The following is a 20,133-nucleotide window of genomic DNA, read 5'->3' on the forward strand; positions in this document are numbered from 1 at the left end:
TGAGCTGATATATTGTAAACTAAAGAGACCGTCCTTTTCTGTGGTGATGACCACTATCACAAATATTATGAGACTTCATCCTACAGATCTGGTTCCCACCTTCTCCACAAAACTTTACATCATGCATCTCATTCAGGAACACTGTGGTAGAAGGATTGAATAGTTCTGTAAACATTTGTGGCCCTTCAACCTTGGGAGGAGAATCTACCCAACTTTGTCTTTCCAATAAAATACAATAGACAATATTTCTTTTTCTGACTGAGAGAAATATAAAATAAGGGTTTATAACAAAGATTCAGGTCTTCTTTTTCAATGTTAGGCAGAAATTATATTAACTCTTCCATCCCTCAGCAAAACCAACAAACAAACAAACAAGAACTCACAAAGAATTTATATTAATTTCATTACAGTGTAGATGATTTCACAAGGTCAATTTTATTACTGCAGCTATCAAACTGTGTATTTCTAGATCTGTATTCATAAAGACACTATCTTGCCAGTGGAGAAAATTATGTGAAATTCTGAATAATGTAACAGTTTTGTTGTAGTTTTACAACAAAAGATCCCATAGGTTTAGCTGTGTTACCACTACATGCATTAACAAATTGATCTTGAACCAAAACTCTGATTAGGTTTTTAGTTCAACAAGGATTTTCTTTTTTGTCGTTATTTAATTTTATACATTTCAATGTGTTTTTGTTCCTAAGGTCTGGGAATTGGGAACATGTTTTATGTTTTTTATGAAGATGGAATCAAAGTAATACAACCAGTGGAATGTGAATTTCAGAGACATATTAAGCCTAGTGAAAAACTCCTCGGTTTTCAGGCAAGTTATTTTTAAAAATTTATTTGTAGTGTTTTCTCAATTATAATTTTCTTCAGATAAGGATTTATTATTGTTGGTTTAGTGTTTTCTGCTTGATAAATTCATGTCTCCTCAATTAATAAATAGCTTATAATGGCGAACTTATAATTTCCTGTATTTTCCTTGATTGAATTCAAACTTTCAGTCTGACTTTTAGATTGAGTATTCCCTCTATACTTTTCAAACCCTTTATTTTCTTTGGCTGTCTTTCTCCTTTCCCAGTCCTTTAACAGCTCTCTACTCTTTGTTTTCGAATTTGTTGTTGTTGTTTTTATTTCCTGATCCCCAACTCACCAGTTAAGTTCATCTCTGTGAATCAGGGATTGATTCTCTCTCTAGTAAACATAAGATCTAAAGTTATTATTTTTAAAGGTTTCTTTTTCTCCACTGGATGTTTGTCTATATTAACCTGTCAGCTATCGTGAAGCAAATCCCTGTACTGATAAACACTCTCATAGATCCCCCAAAGTTAGTAGAGATGATTAATGCTTTGACTCTGGCTTAAAATTCATGAAAGTAGTTTCAATAACTTTATTGTTAACATATTTATAGCTGATTTCACCATATCCCTGTGTAGGATACTAAGACACTAGTGTATTCTCTATTTCCATTTATCCTTGTGAAATTTTTCCTTTACTGCTAATCAAACTGCTAGCTGACATCTTGCATGTTCTCACAGGAACACTTGGTAGTAGCCACTATGTTATGACTTACTCTGTATGATCTATCACCTTTCAAAAATAATAACTTTTTCTCATTTGTATTTGAATGAGTGACCTTGAAATATGTACTAACCCACGAGTTGTACACTTTGAGATTTTTTCTCAATGTTTTTTTTCCTTTCATGCCTAAAGCACACTCAAATAGCAGCAGAACTCTCTCAATAGAATTTGCCTCTTTAGTTATCATTATTGATGTCAAAGGATGCTCAGCAACAAGATTTATTTTAGTGTGAATAATTATGCTTTGAACAGCTAATCATACCTTGATTTGTGCTGCTTAAGTGAAATTAGGTTGACACAGCCAAAAATAAGCCAACAAGCTTTTTTTATGCCTATTTAATTCAAAAGCTGATTATTTAGGAAGTCTTTTAAAATTTTATCGGTCTAAAGTGCAACCTAGATTTTAGGTGTATTTTTATTGAAATGTGGCAATAATCAGGATGGATAAGTGAAATTTGTTTCTTTTTTGAACCTTTCAAACCTAGAGTAGCATGATACTTATATCCTCTGGCGAAAAAAAAAAAAAGATACCAGGAAAGTAGGCTACTTGTTAACTTTAATTTTAAAGCGGATATAGATTTGTCCTTCTTTAGATATCTTTGTTTTGTAGGTAAGAGTAATAAATAAAATTTAGTTCTTTACTGGATCATCATGGTTCACAAGAAATTGTAAAGACCCTCTTCGTCTCCTTCCCAGAATCTCCTAAATTACTTCAGTCTTCCAAATTAATTTCTGGTGAAAGTAGAAATTTATTAGCCCAATAGTGGCAATTCTAGATGCATAGGGACAGATCTGTGTTTTCTGATGCGGGTTATTGCTTAGACCAGCTTCAACAGCTGTTTGTTTAACCTGTTTAACCTGTTGACAAATAGATTCTCATTTAGAGTCTTTCACAGGTTAAATGTCTCCTCATTCCAAAGTGTTTGGAGATTTTCCTCAGTAACATGTAACCTCTGTTTAACTTCTGCAAATTAAGGACATCCAAAGCTTTAAATTCTAATTTTTATGCAAAAGTGTTTTTTGTTTGCCTTTCTAATAAATCCCAGTTAGAATAATTATTTCAGGTGACTGGGAAAAAAGCAACTGAAACAGATGCTTTTTGTGAGACCAATGAAAAAATCCTTTTGGCTCTAATATAAACCTGATTTCCTCCTCATTACAAGAACTAGCACATAATGACCATATTTCGGTGAACTATGCCATCTCACATTTGAATATATACTAAAGGTGGGAGCAAAATACTTAATTTCAAAATAATGTGACTACATGGCAGAGCAAAGTTTCCGCAAGAAATTAGCTCAAACATACTTGGTAATCCACAGAAGTTGCTTTGATTTACACACTTACAGCACAGAAAGTGTAGTAAATGCTAACCTTTGTTTGTAAGAAAAAGAAAACTTAAAAAAGTCCACAGTCTGAATTTTAGTAGAGTGTCAAGTAAACCGTAACTTAATAAAGAAGAGGTGATACACAAGTTCATGTCTTAAATATGCACTGTTGTAACCTGTTGATATCATCTCACTCCTTGACAGTCATCGCATAGTTAGATATTTCATTATACTTCTTAAAGAGTTTGACTCACATCTTATTAAAACACTGAGGACACTTGCAGTAAGTGTAAGTTAATAAACATAGAATTTCCACATATAAAGCTACAAGTACATGTTTCCTATTGAGATTTTCTTGCCCTAGACTATCTTGAAAAAATTTCTCCAAGGATTTACTTTCTTCCGTCTGCTGACTTGTTACAGAACAAGTCACTTTTTGATTAAAAAGTCTGGCGGGAATACAACAATGAAGTAAATTCATGTTTTATCAGATGTTAGCTTTTTTTTTTTAGAGAGAATAAATTAGGAAAAAGTAAATTGCTCACATTTTATTTAGAAGAAGAAAATGGTGGGTTTATGCGCATATATTAAGGAGAAATTATTTTAACCAATTACTCAGCCACTGGGGAAATTAATATGGAGCCTCAGAATTACTACCTGTAAAGTAAAAGAAATCCTAACTCTCTAATCGGATAAATATTAAGTTTTCAAAAACAAGATTTTGTCTCTGTTGAAACAGCGTCAGACAAATGCAGGTTTGAATAACTAGAAAAGAACTGCGTAAACTAATTCATGCTGGGAAAAAAATATTCTGTTTTTGGTATGAGAATTTTGGTGCATAATTTTCACTGTTACTTTGGAAAAGTAAATTTTTTTGCTTTTATTTTATTTGTTCATTCATTTGGGGCAAAGTGAAGTTGGCATTGGATTATAGAAATGTATGATGATATGAACAATATTTAAGGATCAGTAAAGTGCATTTATACATGTGGATTTATATTTTACTTCATATTTTTTACTTTAGCTCTGAGAAAATATCATGCTTTCTGCTTGCTGTATTTAAAGTGGAACATGAGGAGCAAGTTCTGTGAATCATGCCCTAATAAGAATCACGGCCTTTAAATTCTAATTTAAATGTGTGTGTGGTTATACATATACATGAAAAACTGTATTTGTATTGCGTTTACAATGAAATAATCTTTAGAAATATGGTTCAGTCAGTATTTTAGACTCAGATTCAGGGAAAGGTATAAGGAGGTAGCTTATCTCTGGATATAATTTTAAGGGCTTAAGTTAGAGTATTTTGCTGTTCTGATATACTTCCCACAAGAAGTATTATTAGAGTAATCATTTACACTAATTCATATGATGCCATGTGAGAGAAACCCAGATTTCTTCAGCAGGACTCAGTGTTATTTTTTTAATAATATATTGAATGTACCCTTGTAGAATTCACAGTTCCCAAAACTGGTATAAACTGAGTCCCTGAGAGACATGACTGAAAAGAATGACACTGCATAGACTTGTTACAAACACAGATGCATTGTTTGAAGAAGGTGTTCTCTCTGAGAATAAAGAGGACTGTGCAGAACTATATCTATAGTTATCTGTTTAGATAAATATAGAAGTAAGACAAGGCATATTTAGAATAGATATAAAAAGTAATGAGATCAGTGAAACAACCTTACAGTTGAAGTGACAATTACCCAGAAGGCAAGCAACAATAGATCATTGATCCGATGATTGCACATCAAATTAGAGACATGTTTATGTTTACACCTCACTTTATGTAACAAAAAGCTTTTAGTCATTTTTAAGAATGAAAGTCCCATTTGTCCCATGCTCATCATTCTTTAAAAACCAGATTTTAAACTTAATCCCTTTGAAGTGCCTGGCTTTTTATCAGTGCAAAGTAAATCTTACTCTTGTTACTTATTTCTAAGTTCTGCTGAAATTCCTGAAGATGTGCATCCCATGGTATCTGAGTTAAGTAGAATGTAATTTCTGAAAGACTTTTCCTTTGTTGAGGGTTAAGAGCCACATAGGAGCAATCAGTGGCTTTTGATCTTCTGTAAAGAAACTCCCCCTGTTAAAACTGGAAATTGATTTATTTTTTATTTTGGCATATAAAAATTGAGTGTATTTTCTAAAACATAGAGACACAGCAGGCAAAGAATGTTGACGATACAGAAAAGTTAGTGTTGAAATGCATCATCTTCTTGAACAGCATTGCTTAGTACCAGATATGTTGTTTTGTCACATAATTTTTCCTGTTCCTTTTTAAAGGACCCTGATGCTTAGAAACAGAATTGGTTTAAGATCTCATCAGCTCCTGCTGCTCGTTCTACATTGAAGTCATCATCTGCTGACATATCATAACTATTTTCACAGCAACCAGTTATGATGTGTCAGACAGAACATTCTAAATTAGAAATAAGCAGCTGATAAGTGGTAAAAAGAAAGAATACTTATGATTTGGTGAAATTGTCCCTTGTGATGCAAGGAATTTAAAATAAGTGGGAAAAGAAGAAAAGGTCAGGAAAATAAAAAAACTGGACACATGTTGTACCTCTTCAAGAAGAGTATTTTTCAGTTCCTTGGTTTTACATAATTTTTATGTCCATTAGAGGAAAAAAATCATTTTATTTCAGAGATTTCACAGAATATTCTGAGTTAGAAGGGACCCACAAGGATCACTGAGTCCAGCTCTTGAATGAATGGCCTGTATGGGGATCAAACCCACAACCTTGGTGTTGTTAGCACCATGCTCTAACCAATTGTGCTAATCTAAAGGGAATTTACAAATATAGTAACATATTTGACCAAGTAACTTTTAATTTTGATAAAAACAAGCTTTTTCTGGGAGCAAATATCCATAAATAGGTAGATATATATAAATATATATATATATGATGATTGGTGCATATTTATATGAAATAGTGAGCATTTAACTACATTTAGCTATTTGGAATGAGAATGTATGGTTGTATGTTTTATGAAATATGAATTCACCAATGTCAACAGGAATTTTTTTTTTTCCAAATTCAACCTTTTGCAGGAATGGAAGGGCAGAGAGGAAAGAAATGATAATAAGGTGCCATTTGATTTCTGTTGGGTTTAACAGTAGTAAGATAGGCCATGAGAATGTCTTATGGCAGAAACAGACAAACTTCTTGGTCTTTGAAGCAACAGATCAGTGCTACAGGTGACCAAAAGAACAGTTCTCTCTAACTGCTGCTGCTTTACCCCTGTGCCATGTGACAACTTGCACCACACCTCCTCCTCTTTCTCTGCATTTCCACATTGTCATGTTCCCAGTGAAGTATTTGCCTGGCTTACTGCTGTGCTCTCAGCTGGAAGGGTAAGCTTTATCTTGCACTGCCTTCCTCTCCAAGGCATTGTGATGGTGCACAGGGGAGAGCTGCTAGTTACTGCATAGGAACAAGGTATTATGTGTCTGATTTGATTTTCTGTTTTTAAGGTCTCCTGGCTCTTGCTTGCTTTATTTCTACGTGTATTGTTATTTCAAATTAATTTTCTTCTCAGGCCAACGGTGCTAATTTCTTGAATTTCCAGAGAACATCCAAAAAATTTGGTGTATAGTTTGCATTAAAGAGCCTCTGGGTTGTGTGGTACTTAAAACACGCAGTTTAGTTAATTTATGTCCAAAGGTCAACTGTCCTTATTCCTTCCCTACATTTTTTGAGATTTTATTTTACAGTTAAAAAAGAAGAAAAAGAGTATAATTTCTCTATTTATTGTGTTGTTGACTGTTTTGATTCTTACACTTTCCCCTTTTCTTTTGAATTATAGGATGAAGTTTGTCCCAAAGCAGATGGTGATCCTGTTCAGCAGTGTGTATGGGCAACTGCTGTTAATGTAAAAGACAAGTTCATTTACGTAACTCAGCCCACACTTGACAGAGTTCTTATTGTTGATGTACAGTCTCAAAAAGTTGTACAGGTATTTACTTCTCATTTTTTAAGTCAATATCTAATTTGGACACAAGAATTTAAGACTTGCCTTCATATTTCAGAAACAAAACAAAATTAGCTTGAGAGTAAATACAATATTTGGAAAAAAGTTCATACACTTTCAACATTCATCAGCAGTTTCTGTTGAGTGACTGTTCTCAATAGACAATTGGGAGGGAGATAACATGAAAATAGCTCTTATAAATATTAATCAAGAAACCAGTTCTTTAGGAAGTTTCTGCCTTGAGTACTTTTAACTTGAAAATGAGCATTAGTTAAAATAAGGTCTTGTCACAAAAATGTGTCTGTCAGTTTTGACAGGAAAGATCAGATTTGGCTACAGAAGGTGGAGCACTGTTACTCTGTAAGCTTTTAGACAGAGAAATTACTGAAACTGTAAAAATAAACACCATCCTTAGCTGAGACTGGAGAATATGAATTCAAACTTCTTCTCTACTTCTCTTTCTTGCTCTCTGGGATGCTGAAGATACTCTGCTTAGTGAAAATAATTCACCGAATAAAAGAGAGAAATCAGTGCTATGGTACAGGGATTAATGCAGTCATAGAGTTTATGGAAGACAGGAGTGGCGAGTTGACCCTGGCTGGAGGCTGGATACCCACCAAAGCTACTCTGTCACTTCCCCCCCGCCCCGAGCTGGACAGGGGAGAGAAAAGGCTTGTGGCTTGAGATAAGGGCAGGGAAAGATCACTCACCAATTGCCATCACAGGCAAAACAGATTTGACCTTGATAATAAATTCAATTAATTTCCCTATCAAAATCAGAGCAGGATAATGGACAGTAAAAACAAACCATAAAGACAACTTCACCCCAGTCCTCCCTCCTTCCCAGGCTTAACTTGTTTCCTGAACCTCTACCTCCTTCCCCACCAGCAGTGAAAGGAGATGGGGAATGGGGGTTACAGTCAGTTCATCATATGTTATTTCTGTCGCTGCTTCTTCCTCAGAGAGAGGAGTCCTTTCCCTGCTCCATCATGGGGTCACCGCCATGGGAGACAGTCCTCCATGAATTCCTCCAACGTCTTTCCCATGGGCTACAGCTCTTCGTGAACTGTTCCAGTGTGGGTCCCTTTCCATGGGGTGCAGTCCTTCAGGAACAGGTTGCTCCAGCTTGGGTCCCTATGGGGTCACAAGTCCTGCCAGAAACCTGCTCCAGCGCAGGCTTCCCATGGGCTCCTTCAGCCATCCACCTGCTCCACTGTGGGGTCCTCCATGGACTGCAGGTGGATCTCTGCTTTCCTGTGGTCCTCCATGGGCTGCAGGGGCACAGCCTGCCCTCACCATACTCTGCACCATGGACTGCAGGGGAATCTCTGTACCAGCACCTGAAGCATCTCCTTCTCCTCCTTCTTCGCTGACCTGGCTGTCTGCAGAGCTGTTTCTCTCCCATATTCTCACTCCTTTCTTCTCTGGTCACAATTACTTCTCAACAATAACATTTTTTCCTTCTTAACTATGTAATCCCAGAGGCTCTACCACCATCTTGATTGACTTGGTCTTGTCCAACAGCTCGTCCATCTTGGAGCCAGCTGGCATCGGCTCTGTTGGACATGGGGGAAGCTTCTGGCAGCTTCTCAGAGAAGCCATGTGTAGTGTATAGTTCCCCCCCATTACCAAAAGCTTGTCATACAAACCCAATACACCAAGGTACAAGGCAGCACGAAAACGAATATTAGGTTTTTTTTGAACCATACGGTACCTCAGGAGAGCCTGAGAGAGTCCAATATGCTCCAAATGGTCAGTAGTCTTACTGGGACAGTGTAAAAATTTGATATTTAGTTGCCACCACTCAAATCAAATGCTATAACTCCAGTACTCTTGTCTCTCTTTTATTCATTGTTTATGTATCCAGTGATATCTATGATATTGTACCATAAGGTTAAGTATGGGATTTACATGAGGACAGATTTTAGTTTGTGGAACTGTTAAAAACATGAAAATAAACTTAGAAAATAGCATCCATAAACTCAATAAATTCCAAAAATAAGTTTTCTGAATATCAAGAGAACATTTAAAGTCTTAAAATGTTTTCTAAGTACACTAAAATCTTGACATTTACTTTAAGAGCAAGATAGTTCTTTTTCTGAAATAAAATTATTTCCTGGGCAAAGAGTTCTGAAGCTAGTTAATAACTAGTTAACAATCCTGCTCTGATTCTCAGAAGAAAGGACACTTGTATATGAAACTGATGAAGGGGTTTTGACCCCACCTTGAGTGTTCTGATTCAAATTTTAATCATACAAACAGCCCTAACATCTACAGGGTTACTTATAGTACTGTCATATTCATAGGGAACAGGAGTTCTTTAGCTAAATAAAACGTGTTTTTTTTCCTTTTTGATTAGAAATCTAAATAAATTGTTAAAAAAAAAATTAAATAAAGCTTTCCCTCCTGCCTATTGTTTTTTCCACTGATAAATGAATGAATATCTTTAATGTATAGGTTATATATGATGTATTAGGGAGACCATATGGAGGCCTTTCAATACCTGAAGGGAACTTATAAGAAAGTTGGAGACAGATTTGGAGCAATAGGACAGGGGTAACAGTTTTCAACTAAAAGACAGTGAACGCAGGCTAGATACTGGGAAGAATTTTTTTACAATGAGATGTGTGAAACACTGGGAGAGGTTGCCCAGGGAGGTGGTAAATACCCCATCCCTGGAAACATCCAAAGTCATGCTAGACAGAGCTCTGAGCAACCTGATCTAGTTGAAGATATGCTCACTGCAGGGAGGTTGGACTAGATGACTTGTAAAGGTCCCTTCCAACTCAACTGTTCCATGATATAAGTATGCACATGTATTATGTATATTAATGTAAAATTTTAAAATGCATAACAAAATTGCAATTATAAAATTACATTAATTTCACAAATAATTTTAATACTTTTGCATTCTTTAAACATCTGCCTTCTATATTCTATGTCAGTTGGCTAAGTAGATGTAGATTCCTCAAAACCTGAACTGTCCAAATTGTTACAGGGACTCATAAAATATTTTATTAAAAAGTTAATAATAAAAAGCTATTATTTTTTGTTAAATTCACCTTTGCATATTAATCTCTGTGGGTTATGATTTTTTATGTTCTGAAAACAAGACTTTTTTTACAACCAATTTGATACATTTTTCCAGGAAGAGGGACTAAAACCCATAGTCTTAGTACAATCCACAAGATTTGAAAAACTGGAATGTTTTCCATGGTCTCTAACTGACATTCATGTGTCAGCTTCCTTTCCTGAAGATGAGGGATGAAATACCAATGTAATTGCATTTATTAGCATTTAGATTTCAGTCGAAAAAGTACATTATGCCTTTTGAGTAAAGAAGTTGGAGGTTTTTTTTAACTTAGGTTTTATGAAATACTTTGATTGGCAGACTCTTTAATTTGTCTTCAGTTACATTAGTTATTGTTTTACGTATGTATAAATATATATTATTTTACTATTAGCAGAATGTTTAGAGATGCTTATCACAAAGATATATGTTAATTAAAAAGATATATTCATTAAATTAATCACTAATTAAAAGTGCAACCCTTCCCCAGAAATATGTAAAGCAATTGTCCAGTTTTTGGACAGAGTCAGGTAGATTACTGTTCTATCACATAAATATTCTAATTTCTGTAATGAGCGGAAAAGCAGAAATATAGAGTGTGTAGGTTTTACACAGAGCTTTGTACACTCTGTGCTACTCAGTGAATATATTGAGCTAAAAACTGGATACTCCACAACCTTTCATGCAAGTCCAGGGGAAAAAAAAATCACTTTCAAAGAAATTTTATTTGGAGGGATAGAGTAGCATTGCTTTTCCACTACTTTATATCCATATTGAAATCTTAGGCAAATATAGAATAAAATTTATCTCCTCTATGGAAACCTTTTGCAGGAATGAAAGTCTCTATTTTGATGGTTCCAGGCAATTAGTTATTCATAATAAATAATCTTTCCATTTTACAATACTTAACACAGACATGTGATAAGACAATACACCTAAGGGATAACAGATGAACCGGATAAATAAATTAAAAAGGAGTTTTGGACACCTGAACAGAATTTCTGCTAGTTTTTTACTGATCTAAATAATATTTCCTAGCATACATTTAGCCAAATACTTGGGAAAAGTACAAGGAGACTTGTTCTGTGTCCAGTTTAACTATGCTATTATTCAAAATAAACTTAGAAAAGAAACAGTAGTTGCAAACAAAACAAATTAATAATGAAAGCATAAAACCTACACAACCTCTTTACACATAACATAAAACTGTAAAAAGTAGAACCATTGCTGATTCACAGATGGCTTTTAGAGTTGAAGTTATGCTAATTTGGAATTTAGAGACAAGTCAAGAGATACTTTCTTCAGCATTTCTTATAACAAGCACAGCCCTCTCTTCTTATCCTTTAAAAATAAGCATTTATTTTTTGGTTACATTTTTTGCAAGCAGCAAGAATTTTCTAGCCATTAAATGTTGCTTTACTCATATGATATGCACGTACACAAACAGTCGTACAAACAGGTGGCATAGAAGGGAATTTAATTTTTCAGTCAGATCAGTCTATTTTCATTACTTATAGTACTTCTTAGCACAGGAAAAAAAGGTAATTGATTTTTAGAAAATAGAAACTAAGCTGTTCAGAAAGGAGAGCATTTTTCTTGTTAGACACACTTTTCTCTAAGTGTCATGTTAATACAGGGGATGTTATTTACATATGTGTACATGCAACTATTTGTAGTCTAAATCTTAAATAAGAAACCACCTTCTGCTCTGTAAATGCAAGTTTAAAAGACCATATATGCTAGTAGGAACTAATACGGAGATAACTTCATATTCTAAAAGTGAACAGCACTTTAATGAAATTTCTGTCACTGTGTAAAAAACCCAAACAAAACTCAAAATGTATTTGAAAGGGTGTTAGGTCATGTAATGGTGCTGTTTTTCTGTGTAGAAATAATGTTGGTTTGGTTTTGCTTATTATGATGTTTTCTTGGAAGTACTACTATATATGTTATACTTACTCCTTTCTACTATGGAAGTTAATGTAAAAGATGTGTGCACATATGTAACAACTAGATTTGAGGATGATTTATTTTTATGACAGCTATAATTATCAAAATAAGTACTTTAGAGGATTCTAGAGCAGATTAAAATGAAATATATTGAACATGTGGATGGTATATCTTTACAGATATATATAGAGAGACTTTTTAACTGATCCAGGTAATTGTCATTACAAAATGAAGGGAAGTATTTGTTTTCGTTTGTAAATTTTTGAAAGCAAGCACTGTCACCTGCAATCATCCGGTATTGCATAGCAGCGCATCATTAACTGGGATGACTGAGAGGCACGGTGAAGTCAGCAGTCATTATTGTTCAGTCCTTAGTGTGCTGCTGGCAGATCATCCTGGCTAGCTAGAAGCAGCTGTGAAAGCCAGCTTCAGAGATGCTCAGCTCATTTTGCTGCTGGCTCCTCTCTTGAGAGCTCTTCTACCTGTGCTCGACCCCACAGGCAATTCTTTATGCTCCTTCTGGCTGTGCCATGACCCCGAGCCTGAACGCAGCTGGCAGTCCTTCAGCAGAACATGTTTGGGTCAGACCTTTGTCTGGGGAAGCCAAAAGGAAATTTGACATGCCTGAACAAATTAGCTATACAACAGCCCAAGTATTATTTTAAACAACTTGTCTTCTAGAACGCAGCAGAAAAATGTTATCAAACACACATGACCTCTTTCAAGGGGTAACTTCTGATTTTCAATGAGCCAGTAAGCAACCTGGCTTCATTTTCCATTTTCAAAAGGAAAAACAAATTCTGCTTAGATGAAGCGGTCGCTTGCAACACCTCAGGAGTACAGTTAAGTATCATCAGCAGTCTCAGACAGCCATTAGTGCATTATCTTGAGGATCTACATCATTAGTTTAAATTAGGTTCACTTAATTAGCCAGCTGGTACTCTCCTTGACACACTGATAAACAAGCTGTGCTTTACAGTTCCATAATGGTAAGACTAAAAACCAATTTCCACCTATTTTTTCTGTTTTAATGATGAAAATAAAAAAGTAATCCCCCCAGTTGTTTACCTTTTGCAGAACGTCTCTTAATCAAATATGTTGCCTCCTGTTCCATACCTCTGAAGTCTTCAGTTCTCATAACAAAGGAAGTTGAGAGCTCAGCTGTCTAAAAGGTTCATAATCTCAAGAGACAGAGCACAAGGTTGTAGGGAAAACACTTTGGTTCTGATCACAAGTCCAAGAAAAGTAGCAACTGTAATTGGAAAACATATGAAAAAAATCTTTCCAACTTCAACAAAATAAACCCATTTTAGCTTTGGGTGCAGCAATATCGTGTTGATTTTATGCAGTAACACCTTCCATTGATTTCAGTAGGTGGCTTGAGAATATGCTTCCTTTTTAACCATTTTCCAGTAATTGGTGTATTTTTTCAACCAATATGTATAAAATGAGAGTGATGGTAGGGAAGGGAGATAAGTACTTTTTTACTTGATTTAAAACCTTTGTTTTCATCTTCTTAATAGCTTCAGTATAATGCAATTCTGATGCCAAGTGTTAGAGCACATATTGAATAAAACCCACACTTTCAGCAATTCAGTAACTCTGAATTAATCAGAGGGCTGTTTCAACAATTGACAACATAATTTTTAAATACAGTCTGAAAACATCAGGCAATGCATGTCTACTCATCATTTTAATTCAAGCATATAAATTATTTTTCCTTTGAAAATGTGACAGGAACTAAGGGTTTCTATTTTCATTATGCTTTAGGCAGTAAGTACAGATCCTGTTCCAGTGAAACTACACTATGATAAATCACATGATCAAGTCTGGGTGCTGAGCTGGGGAAACATGGAAAAGAATTCACCAACTTTGCAGGTGAGGTGATCAGAATGATTATATGCAAGAAAATCTAAGCAAGTTGAACCTTTGTGTAATTGCAATGTGTTTTATGTTTTCCTTTAAGTATTATTACCATGAGCTCAGGAGGGGCAGTGAAGAGATTTCAGGTAACCCAAAAACAAGTTGGACAACTGACTGCTAAAAAAGTTAGTGATTATTTTCAAACCCCTAGTCAGAAGTGACAATAGTAAATCAGTGGAAGGATAAGGAACGCAGCTGAAAGCAGCAGCATGTTCTGTAACTGCCAATCTTTTGAGAGCCAACTGTTGCTCTTTATGATGGTTTTGTTTTTAACTAGAGGGTAAACTGGATTTTAGATATATTTCTACTTCAGTAACTTTATATTGATGTTCTGGAGGCGTCAAGCTCTATTGATTTTTTTCAGATGTAAAATATTAAAAATCTTTACTTTTCCCATGCCTCCGAGCAGTAAAAAGCCTAGGGACAGTCACTAAAGAAACATCTCAAGAAGCTATTTATTCTGCTTATATTACTCCTTTTTCATTAATTTCTGTTCCTTATTTAAAGTAATCCATTGATACTATGATGATCATCTTTACTTCATAATTTATAAAAATTTACTTTTATTTCAGTTTGTCTTCCTTTTCTTTAGAAGTTAAAGAAATCCTTATGTATTTAATATATATTTATATATAAGAAAAAGAATAAGAGAAATTCAAACAGAAAAATTAGTAACTTTTGAAAACACCTTTTTAGCACCTACAGACTCTTATTAACTTTGAGCATACAAGTAATTTGTAGGAGTTTAGCTTTCACTCCTCCCCAGAACTGATACCTGAGTCAGTCTCATCATATTTCAAAGCGACTGATCACTCTTACTCTCATTTCCTTGCAGTATAGATGATAGATTATTTTAATTTAAAAAAAAAAACACTCTTAAGTGCATGCATGTGAATATCATAGTGGCTATTATATGGAATTTTCTTTTATTCATCCATAAATATTTACCTCAGAGAAGGTCCAAGATTTGAGGTTCATAACAACGTAAGGAATATTTAAACTCAGTTCAACTTGCTCTTCTGAAATGTTTCTGTGCAATGTTGAATGATCTCATGATTGACAAGAATTGGGAGTATACGTAGACATATGTTCCAGCAGATCAGTTGACAGCATCCTATCTTTTCACTCTGGCTGAAGTGCTTAAGAAATTTAATCTGACTCTGGGATTTAGTGTTAAAAAAAAAAATGGAAAACAAAAAAATTAGTTTGAACTAAGAACTGCTAGAGGCTTTAGTAATATAAATTAATAAATATGGATTCAGGGGTGATAAAAAAGAGGGAGGGCAAAAGTAAATATGAAGATTAAGTGGTCAGGTGTATAACAGTTCTCTCAAATATGTAATGCTTATTAACTTCATTCACTGTAATTTGCATTTGTTTTCCTGGTAACTGAAAGATAATACAAGAGAAGGAATACAGAGGCAATACTGTATTAATTTATTTGGATAGAGGTCAAATTTTGAAAGGCAAGGTATTTTTCAATGATGTTACTTTATGCAGGTGATAACACAAGCCAGTGGGAGTGTTTCTCATCACACAATCCATACTCAACCAGTGGGAAAGCAGTTTGACAAAGTGGATGACTTTTTTATTCCAGCTACAACCCTCATCATCACCCATATAAGGTAAGTTTCAGCTGAATTATAATTAACTTTCAAATGAACAAGAATATTTCTTCATAAATATTTCATAAACATTTCTTCATAGACAAACTCAATTCAAGTTGATTTGAAAACAAGATATATCTAAGAATATATACATTTATTAGCATTTTTCTTTAGTATTTCACCAAATATTCAAAAGTTCAACTGCTCTATGTAGGAAAATTGAGGTGCAATATCATCTGGAGTTTTCTTGAGGAATTGATAACTGTAGTATTCAGATAATTCTTTGAGTTAGAAGCAGATATCTTAATTTGTGAACAATACATATTAATTTCTCTTACTGCTCAGAGCAGTTGCCCTATATAGTACTTACCACATTGTATAACCTATATATTCTATTAGAGTTATTATTTTCATTAAAGAACCAAAAAAAAGAAAAAAAAACACTTTTGGAGTTTTAAATGGAATTGTGATACAACATAACTTAGAACTAACTTCTTCTGCTCATTCAATTCTTTCTACCTGTTTTTTTATCAGGCTCTCTGTTTTAAACACAAACCATGACTGAGGATGTAACATGAACTCTGTTAAGGTGCATGAATAAAATTGGTTTTATTTCATGGGTGCTGAGTGATCATTTTAACATGATGTTAAAATGGTTCATACTGCAGACATGCCTGTAAATACTGTAAATTCTTACAACCTTATTATTTCTCTCAGTGAATGTAGGATTGTCTTTGTGTTTGACCAAAGAACAGACAAGTTCTGGCTTTGATAGAAATCCTCTAAGTATGGAAGAACTGAAAAAATTGACCAGCTGGATTTTAAAAGACAGCTATGAGAAATGCTACAGGAAAATGAACTCTGTCTCAGTCAGACAAAATACAGTGGGACAGAGAAAGGGAGTCTGAGAAAAACAGGGCAACACTTAACATAGGCATAAAGCAGAGCTCTCCCCAAGACCTCTTAAATGAAAATCTATCTTTCTTCCTTAAAACACATTAGTAAGAATGCGATATGTAGTTTTCCTTTTTTTTTTTTTTTCTGCAACTTTTCTACCTGTAGGGATTGAATATTTCTGCAGTCTAGGACTTGTACATCTGAGTGATGCATTAATGTGTATTAGCACTTTGTATGTTTAGGACTGTTAAGTTTCTTTGCAGGCTGACATGGACCCATTTAATTTCAAAAAACCTGTCAACAATTAACTCCATTGTGTATTCTGATATTTCAAGTTCAAGTTTCCATAGAAATGTCTTCATTAGATGTTCTTAACTGTCCTACAGCATCATCATTCACATTTAGCAAAAATCTCAAATCATGAATGTAAACGTACATCTGCATTAAAAAGGATATAATTTCTGATTGTTGTAGAGGGTAGTCTTTGAAATGTGAAAACATGCAATTTAGATTGGTTTTACAATTGATTTCAGAATTCACTCTATACATGCCTGTGAAAAATCTGGTCTTCTCTATCAAAAAACGTTTGGCTTCTCCTAAAGATGGTGTCGATGAGAGATAATTTTTAAAAATTTTCTACAAAACCCTTAACTAAAAAGTAAATTAGAAATCATCCATATGCAATTTAAAAAGAAGTGTGTAGATTAGTATAGCTGAATAATAAATTGCCTCTAAGTACCATTATTACCGCATTTGTTGAATTGAGTAGATAAATGCATCATGCTCAGCCTCAGAAAAGCATTAAATATTTCTGCTGTATTTGGAAATATTTTGGAAGTATTTGCATTGTGAGAACAAAAGTTACTGCTTCATAAAGTAGCAAGCACTAGAGGTACTATCCCAGCAGCACTGCCATTTAGATACTTGAATTTTCATGTAAATAGGAAAATAAAAACTTGGATAGAGATAAACATCGCAGAAGGGTGGGAAAAAGAAAAATGGGGTCAGCCCAAAGCTAGTGTTGAACTCATCATGTCTAACTCAAACTATTTTAAGTTGCTATTTTGCCTAAATAGGTCAAGTAGGCACTTCCTTCTTGGTATATTGAGTCACAGCTGCCTTCAGCTGATGAGTCATTTCACCCATTCTATATGTAACTTAAGAGAAAAGAGAATTAAAGAATAAAAGAGAACCCACAGAAATAAAAAAATACTATGAAATTCAGTTGAACACTGAAAGAATAAAATTGGATAAGTGACTGCAGATATAAATAAACATGTACATCAATTCAGGCCTAGTGAAATTGTTGTTATTTTTAATTTTTTTTTCCTTTTTTTCCACTCACATGCCAAATAAAGACCAAACAAAATTTCTAAAGTCTGGGGAAAAGCCTACAGTAGTTTGTCCAATGCTAAAATCATAGATTTTTGGGGTTAATGAAAAAAATCAATTCAAGAGCCATTACCTGGTTTTACGTATTCATGAGCTTACTTGAAATGCTATCTAATTCTGAGTGCCATTTCTAGAAAAGAAAAAAACCTCACTTTTTGTACACATAATTTTTATTTTAATTTTTTTATATATTCTTTGAAGAGCTATTTACCTTAGTCAGTTGTTAGAAGAATTTGCCTTCCGTAAAATGTCTGCCCTGCAAGTAATTTGATTTTTTTGTTTAAAAAAAAATGAACTCTGTGAACAGAGTGTCAGGAAAGATTTTAAAATTAACTGTATTCATCAAACCAGTAGTGATATAGAAAAAAAACTCTATTGAATTTAATATCACCAGTCAACAAAAAGCCACTCAGTAACAGCATGTGTTTCTTAAGGATGTTAACAAACATGAAAGCTTGAGCTTATTATTCTTTGGAGTATATACCAACAGGGGAGCAATTTATGAGTGTGAATTGCAAAAAACAACTACAAGAGAAATAACACCACTGTCTAAGTTAGCTGGCAAGTTTATTGCCCAAGGGCCCTATTAACTCTTTGTTAGAAATCCGTTCCCTTTGACCATGCAACACCAGCCTCTTCAAGAAAAATTAAAGCTTTTTGTATCTAGGTGCATTTGTCATGTGTAAACTATAATTTTGAATGATAGAGCAGAAGGCAGAACCAAACTTACTGTCTGAAATGTGCAGTTCTAAGCAAAAAAAGACATAGCATTTAAAAGAATTAATTAAGTTTTGTAACACAGTTAACACAAACCATCTGCTATCATTTAGAGTGTATTGCTATCTACTGCATATTCTGTCCAATTGGTTATTCTTTAATCACTATAAAGATCAAGGAAGAGAAGGTAAAGATAGGTTGGCTTGTTGAAATCAAGGAACAGAAGTACGGTAGAATAATTTAAAGCGATAGTGGGCCATTAATTTTTTTTCATTTCAGTAGTAGCTAAGATGATAATTGCTAGTAGTACATATATAAGTATTTAAAACTTTTGTAATTATTGAAAAAATTTAAAAATAATTTTATTTAAGAAGTGGTGGAACTATATATTTGCTTTACCTAGGTGAGTTATTTTTATGTATGAAAATGCAAATGGGCTGCCCATTACTAAAAAAGAAAACTCCACACACCTTATTGCTGTCTTGGGCAGCAGATAATTTAGGACATACTTCCCCCAGACCAGGCATTTTAAAAGATACTATAAATTTTGGACTATGGTAAACAGTAATTCATCCTAATGAAAAAAATATTTTCTCAAATTTTTCCTACCACTGATTGAGACAATGTACTGTTTTACTTATTGTACAACAGGAGTCAGGGCAAATAACCTTTTGGTTCATAGCCAGCAAGCATAACATTCATGCTCTGAACAACTATGATGCACCATCAAAGCAGCAGCTAAACAAAGTAGGCATGAGCCAAAACATAGAGGAAGAATAGGCCAATTCTGTTATCTTTGAACCCTCTTTTATAGTTGGTTTATAGTTGGTATGTGTACAGAAGAGGACAAGAAAAGAAACTTGATCATTTTGGGAAGAAAAATGTGGAAGGTTCAGTAGCATCAGTTAGTTGAGGGACATTAGGAAGGTGATTTCCTCTCTTTTATGTTCCAATCATACTATTTCCTTCCACTACTGAGATGAAGGAGAAACAGTTTTGTGCAAATACCATTAGGAATCAAACAACATTTTGGCTGTCATCCTTTTGTATCTGCCGACTATTTATAAATATATATAAATAGATATGTGTATGTGTGTGTGTTTATAAAAAAAAGAAACTATCTATTAGTTTTAGTGCAAATCTACTAATTATCTCCCTAATAATGTGTAGAGCCCCCTGCTGACGTTTCCAGATAGCAAATCCATGCTTGTACAGAGAGCCTCAGCTGCAAATAGCTCTGATTGACACCCCATGATAATGTTCTAAAAATATAGGTGACTTAATTCTAGAATTTCTGTGTGGTGTTTTTTTTACAAGACTAATTCACCTGCTGACTCTAAGAGAGGGGATGCCTCATGCCTTTAAGCATTTCTTCACGATGGAAATAAAATTCCTTCTGTTTGTCACTAACCAAGCTTAGAGTTTAGAGAAAGTCACTTTCACTTGACTTTATTGGGTTTTTTGTGTCAGCTAGTTGTAGTGTAATGCACAAAAGTTCTTAGTCAATCAGTAACCAAAAAGAGGCTATGACACAAAACAGTAATAATTATTATTAGAAAGAACCCTAAAAGAATTTTACTCAGTCTTGCTGTTGGAAATCTGAAGATCTGAAGGGCACAAATCATATATTCTTCTTACATATCTTGAAAAATAGCCTATCTTGCTGTTATCATTGGCTATGTTT

The 20,133-nt window shown here is 34.2% G+C and overlaps 1 protein-coding gene across 2 annotated transcripts in view; it reads left to right on the forward strand.

Annotated features, from left to right (window-relative positions):
- The window catches only part of FSTL5 (follistatin like 5), a 291,901-nt gene that overhangs the window by 247,822 nt on the left and 23,946 nt on the right, over positions 1-20,133 (forward strand). For both annotated transcript variants that reach the window (XM_027732811.2, XM_027732809.2), the window contains 4 exons: positions 708-826; positions 6,729-6,878; positions 13,684-13,791; positions 15,337-15,461. In XM_027732811.2, coding sequence (XP_027588612.1) covers positions 708-826; positions 6,729-6,878; positions 13,684-13,791; positions 15,337-15,461 — 502 coding nt within the window. The remainder of the gene's footprint in view (positions 1-707; positions 827-6,728; positions 6,879-13,683; positions 13,792-15,336; positions 15,462-20,133) is intronic.

The sequence above is a fragment of the Pipra filicauda genome, unplaced genomic scaffold, assembly GCF_003945595.2.
Source record: "Pipra filicauda isolate LSUMZ 115617 unplaced genomic scaffold, ASM394559v2 scaffold442_size550402_pilon, whole genome shotgun sequence".
Lineage (NCBI taxonomy): Eukaryota > Metazoa > Chordata > Aves > Passeriformes > Pipridae > Pipra > Pipra filicauda.